The 6,517-nt window shown below is 35.7% G+C and overlaps 1 protein-coding gene across 1 annotated transcript in view; it reads left to right on the top strand.

Annotated features, from left to right (window-relative positions):
* The first annotated feature begins 255 nt into the window (after nucleotides 1-255).
* SNTG2 (syntrophin gamma 2) overlaps nucleotides 256-6,517 on the top strand; it is a 1,181,343-nt gene continuing 1,175,081 nt past the window's right edge. Inside the window, exons 1-2 of the mRNA XM_085609593.1 lie at nucleotides 256-348; nucleotides 446-503. Coding sequence (XP_085465719.1) covers nucleotides 256-348; nucleotides 446-503 — 151 coding nt within the window. The remainder of the gene's footprint in view (nucleotides 349-445; nucleotides 504-6,517) is intronic.

Raw genomic sequence — 6,517 nt, 5'->3', positions numbered from 1 at the left:
ATTCTAGTTTGTTGTTTTCAGAACATGCACATTTGATTTTTTAAATAACACCTGTAATGGTAATGTCATGAAAAAACGTGTTGTTTAGCTATTCGTGGAAAATATTATTTCATTTGAAAGTGCATGTAATTACTTCATAAGTCAGACAATTTTCTAGAAACTTTTTTGTGCTATTTTTTAAATTCGACCAATTGCAAAAAAGACAAGACTCAATGTAAATATGTCATGATAGCCTTGGCGAAAGCTTTTAACTTAATGGCATTTATCTATTTTTTTTGCAATTTGCTAAAGCACAGAACTGTTACCATTCGCAGGCAGGAAATTGGTGGCCTGGGACTGAGTATAAAGGTATGTATGCAATTAGGTACTTTCATTTTATTCTGTTGTCGTAAGCATAATGTTTTGATTAAAACAGAGAATTAATTTCTTCATATACTTTTTACAGGGTGGAGCTGAGAATAAAGTGCCTGTTGTTTTATCGAAAATATTTAAAGACCAAGCAGGTAAACATGAATTAATAACATTTTTGATTTATATTCGCAAGACGTGTCAGTAGTACTTTTTTTTTTAGTTTAAAGTGAAAGTTTATTAAAATAATTTGCAATAATAACATTGAAATGAACAACAAAACTCATGAGCAGATAATCATAAAACTTGAAAAAAGAAAATACAATATAGAACCAGCAGAGAGACGTAAATGGTAGCAATAACATAACAAATGTGAGATAAGCATTGAAAATTCAGAGGAATAAAACATAGCATAATAAAATAGGCCAAAAATGTTTTTTAACCAAACTACATCATGGAGGTTTAGGTACTTCTTAAATTTGAGGTATATGAGAACATGCGGAATGAGAAGATTTACCCAAAAAAGAAGCAACTGGGAGCCATAAGAAATTTCTTTTAACAGCTAACAAAACAGGTTGTATGTATGCTCTATCAAGCTTATGGTGATAACATTCACCATACCACCATGCTTGAAAGGACACTTGAGAAGAATCCTTCCAAAATTTGGTAATCCGCTGGAAAGCTACTGCTAGAAGTAATTGAGTTATATAAAAAACACGAGATTGAGATGACCAATTATCAGAAACACTACCCAGAAAAAGATTATTAAAATTAAAAGGAGAATGGGAACTAAGAATTGAGTTAATCTGTTTCCAAACTTTTAACCAAAAGTCATAGATAAGAGGGCATTCAAATAACATATGTTTAAGATCTGCAAATGTATGTGCACTGGACCAACATTTGGGGGATAGTGTAGGATCTAATTTATAGAGTCAAACAGGAGTAATAAATAATCTATAAAAAATAATGTTTGAGTTGTGTTAGCCGCCCTAGAAGACCTTCTTATTTTTGACCAAATCTTATTCCAAAGGGAAGTGGGAAAAATAGATTGAAGATCTATTTCCCAACAAAGTTCAACTTCAGTTTTATCTCTATCTACTTGAATTAGAGTTATCTGTTTATATATTTGAGATGCAGAAGGTAGTGTATCTAATAACTTGCAAATAGGAGAAGAACAAAGTGAAGATACTTGCTCAGAAGAGACACTGTGATAAGCCCTTTTGTATTGCTGAGATAAGTGAACTATATTTATTTTCATACGAGGTCGGAAATGAAAAAAGATTTTGAGCTTCTGAAAAAGGAAGACTGGAACCATCCAGATATAATTGAGATACCCATTTCAGTCCCTTAGAGTACCAATCCTTCCGAAATATAACTCTATTCTTTACCTTAATCAAAGAATTATACCAGATAGAGGAAGCTAAAAATTTCTCTCTAGGTGACTTGAATGACATACAAATGGGAGTAAGAATCCTGCATGTATTCTTGAAAATTGGAGGAGACAAGAAAGAAGTATTAGATGAAAAAGATAAACATTCTAACAAGGAAAATGCATTAAAATAAGATTTCTACAGGTCAGCCCATAGAGGCATAGGCACAGCATCGTTGTCTTGTAATAAAAAGGCCGATTGTTTAAGACAAAATGCCTGATGATACTTGATGAAGTCTGGAAAATTAACACTCCCCAAATATTTTGTTTTTTTAAGTTTACATAAAAACATCCTAGATTTTTCCCCGTTCCATAAAAATTTGGATAATATTAAGTAGATTTTTTAAAAATAACGTTGGGGAATATTAACAGGCATGTTAGAAATATAAAATAATATAATGGGAACAAGCATCATCTTGATGGAATCAAGACAACCTCACCAAGATAAAAATAGTGGATTCCAGCGAGATGTAAGATCAAGTAGGATTGTAGATAAGGAATTCAAGTTCAAAGTGATAGAATTCTTAACAGAATCTGAGAGCAATGAGCCAAGATATTTAATTGTATTTGGGTTCTAATGAAAGGAAGATGCAATGAAGTCAGCTTGGAAACATAAATTATTTAAGGGAAGAATTTTGCATTTATCTGCATTCCACTTGTACACCGAGACCTATGCAAAACTATCTACTTCCAATAAAAAGGCAGGTAAAGACGATTGTGGATGAGACAATAATAACAAAATAGTTGAGAATATCGATAAGACAAACCAATAATTTGGGGATTAGAATGACTCTTTATTAAAAAGGGCTCTAAGGAGAGAATAAATAATAAAGGGGAAAGAGGACAGCCCTGTCGTACACCTGTATGCAGGGGAAAATAAGAAGACGCAAGACCATTAGCTAAAATAGAAGATTTGGGAGAAGAATAAAGTAATGACACATATTGAATGAATTTGGGACCAAACCCAAACCAGGAGAGGTCAGCAAAAATAAAGGACCAATTAACCCTATCAAATGCCTTTATTGCTAGGGAGGATTTGTAGGATTTTGACTTACTAATAACATTAAAAAATAAGCGTATGTTATCTGAAGGAAGTTTACCTTTAATAAACCCACATTGGTATTTCCCAATTAAGTGCGGTAAAAAATTCTCCAGGCGTAGAGCAACAATGTTTGCTAAAATCTTATAATCTAAATTAATTAGGGAAATTAGGCGATAATTCTTACATAATTTAAGGTCTTTTCCATCTTTAGGAAGAACGCAAATCAGTGCTTCTTGAAAAGAACAGCTGGATGATTTAGTTGAAATACAATAAAGAAAGAGTTGATGTAATTTCGGTATAAGTTTAGAAGAGAAATGTGAGTAAAATTTGATGGTAAAACCATCGGGTCCTGGAGCTTTACCTTGTTTAATGGAACGAATAGCAGTAGAAATGTCCTGAATCTGAATATCCTGTTCTAATAAAGAAAAATCTAAGTCAGAGTGTGAAGGTGCTGAAATGGAGGATAAATAAATAGAGGCATCAGGTGTGTCCGATTGAACTTCTGGGGAATAAAGAGTTTGATAACATTTTGTAAACGCTGAAAGAATATCTTCACTTTTATAAAGAGTTTGATTAGAAGGAGTTAGAATAGAGTCGATACCAGTACGTTCTTCCTTGATTTTAGGATAATTCGCAAGAAGTTTCCCTGATTTATTCTGCCCACCATAGTATTTCGCACTGTCCTTGAGTAGAAAAGAATTAGCACTGTCTTTAGAGAGTCAATTAAATTCAAATTTGGCCTTTAACAGATCATTCAAGGTGTTTGTAGATTGGGATTTATAATAAGAATGTTCTAGTTTCTTAATCTGTAAGGTTAGATTCTTTAATTTGTTAGTAGCTGATTTCCGTTTTTGAGAAACAAAATTAATTATCTGGGGGCATATCAACAAGCAGGCGATACAAAATTATCGCCGCTTTTGCGTCCGTTTTCGGACGAAAAGCGGCGATAATTTTATCGCCTTATCAGGAAGGTCACGATATCACGTGAAACCTTGCCTGATCGCCATTTCCCTTAACGCCCATCTTTGCATCTCTAATGAGATGCAAAGTGGGCGTTCCTCCCCAGGATAACGGGAGAAATGTCGCTATGCGACATTTCTCCTATTATCAAGCCTCACTCAAAGCAGCATAGCGACAAGAAAAGTAGCGATAACCTCTGTTATCGCTACTTTCCTTACGCCTGCTTTGAAACTGATTTAGCCATGATATCCTATGTAAGGTGGATATCATGGCTAAGTATGTGAGGCCCTATCAGCAAGCTATTGCCAAATGTTGTGTGATTATCGCTGGATTTCCAGCGATAATCGCACATTTGGCTGTTAGCGCTCTGAATTTTATGGCTTTGGAGATAAGCGTTGCTAATCTCCACGATAAAATTCAGAGTTTGCCGGCAATAATTATCCTCACGCTAAGAGCGCTGAGCGATAACTATCACCGGCCCTTGCTGATATGCCCCAAAGTCTCTAGCGGCGGCTTTAAAAGTGTCCCAAACAATTTGAGGTGTAATCCCAGGGGTTTCCTTTTCTGTAAAGAAAGTATGGGCAAAATGTTCAAAGGTGCTTGTGAATTGTGAGTCTGACAGAAGAGCGTTATTAAACCTCCACCGTCGGGTTCCCTGAAGAGGAGGAAGGAGTTCTAGATCTTAAGTTACTGGTGCATGGTCAGAGATCAATATAGATCCTATATCAGAGTTAATGACTCTCTGAGCAAGATTATTGGAAATAAAAATATAGTCCAACCTAGATTGAGAAAAATGGGCAGGAGAAAAGAAAGTATATTCTTGGAGAGTGGGATTACATAATCTCCAAGCATCGACAAGAGATCTTTGGGAGAAGGTTGATGTAAATTAAGAATGCATGTGTGAGGGTATGAATTTAGTTTTAGAGTGTCTGTCTAGGATAGGGTCAAAAACCATATTGCAATCACCACCCACGATCAAATAATCATCAGTATAGGTCATCAATTTAGACAATATTCCTGGCCAAAAAGACTTATCAGGTGCAATAGGTGCATAAAGCTTAATGATAGTTACTGGAATCTTATCAACAGGTAAAGAGACCGAAACCCATCTGCCCTCATAATCCACATCTTGAGTAAGCATTTCTATATTAAGATGTTTGTGACATAAGATAGCCACCCCATTGCGTTTTCCTGACCCTGGAGAGGCAAAGACCTGACCAACCCATTGATGCTTTAGCTTAGCAATTTCTTTATCGACAATATGTATTTCTTGTAACAAAACAATGTCTCCCTTTAAAGAGGAAAAATTAGATAAAGCCATTTGAAGCTTTATAGGGGAACCTAAACCTTTAACATTCCATGAAATGATTCTTAAAGACATTTATCATGTAACATTAACCTAAGAACACTACCATATATGAGAATAACTGTAACTGGTGCATTATCAGAACAGTAGGAAAAGTAGAATAGGAGATAACATTGAAACAATTAAATTATGATAGAGAAATTTGCAAATGGAAAAAAGAAAAGAAATAAAGGATAAAGAATAGTGAAAAGATGAGAAATAGAATGATATATACAACTAGCTTTAAAAATCATTAGATAGTGAAAAAGATATAAGAAAAGTATAAAGGTAATTGATAAAGAACATTGTAAGAAAAGAGAAAGCGTAGAAGAAAAAGAAGGAAAACATACAAGAAAGAGGACCATATAAACAATAAAGTACCAAAACCATGTATGGGATACAAAAAATCACATACTAAAAACACACAAATAGGTGGAGGGTAGTGGAGCCACAAGGAGGGATGGTACATCAACCGGAACTCCACTGACGGGAACGGGAGGAGGACAAAATACCATCAGACGAACGGTTAATCACATGAATGAATATAAGGAAGTTCAACCTAATGAAAAAGAGATAAAATAAGTTATAGACAAAGGAATAAATACATTATACAAACCATCAACCAGAACATTTTAGAAAAATGAAAAGACATATCAACATTAAACAGCTGATCTTGAAACGTCCATGTCCTCCTGTCTGCAATTTTCCAAGAATCGTTGAAGTAGGCGGGGGTCTTCATATGTTGTATTTTTATTTTTATATGTGACTTTAAAGAAACAAGGATGGTTAAAACCAAATCTGGCATTGATATCTCGTAGTGCCGGTCTCATATCAAAAAATTGCTTCCTTCAATCTGCTGTTGCTTTGGCATAATCTTGTGAGAAGAAGAGATTGGAGCCTTGCCAAGAGATTCTACCTTTGACTTTAGCAGCTTGTAAAACTCTCAGCAGATTTGTATATTCCAAAAAGTACCGTATAACTCCTTGCGGTTTAGGTGATGAACTTGTCGAATGTGAGATATGTCCCAAATGGTGAGCACGTTGGATGTTCAAAGTAGGGGTGGGCGGAATTTGCGAAAGCGACTTTCGCAAATTATCGTGAAAATTTTAAAAATCTCCGCAAACACACGGAAATATCGCGAAGAGCGCGAAGTTTTTTTCCCGCCCGTTCGCGGTATTTTCTGCGTGGTCGCGGCTCGTCAACTTACCCATGCGGTTGCTCGCGGGCGCGGCCATCTTGTTTTCACTCTTCTCGCGGTGCATGATCGCGAGAAGAAAGACGTGATCGCGCGACGCATGACGTTACTGCGGGCATGAACTGTCGCGAGACAGCGCAAATAGCTACCAACAATCCAACATCTCGTGGAGAACGCGACCGGATCGGGAAAACTTGT

This window comes from Triturus cristatus, chromosome 6 (assembly GCF_964204655.1).
Source record: "Triturus cristatus chromosome 6, aTriCri1.1, whole genome shotgun sequence".
Lineage (NCBI taxonomy): Eukaryota > Metazoa > Chordata > Amphibia > Caudata > Salamandridae > Triturus > Triturus cristatus.
Note: the sequence above shows the minus strand (reverse complement) of the source record. Positions and strands in the feature narration are given on the sequence as shown.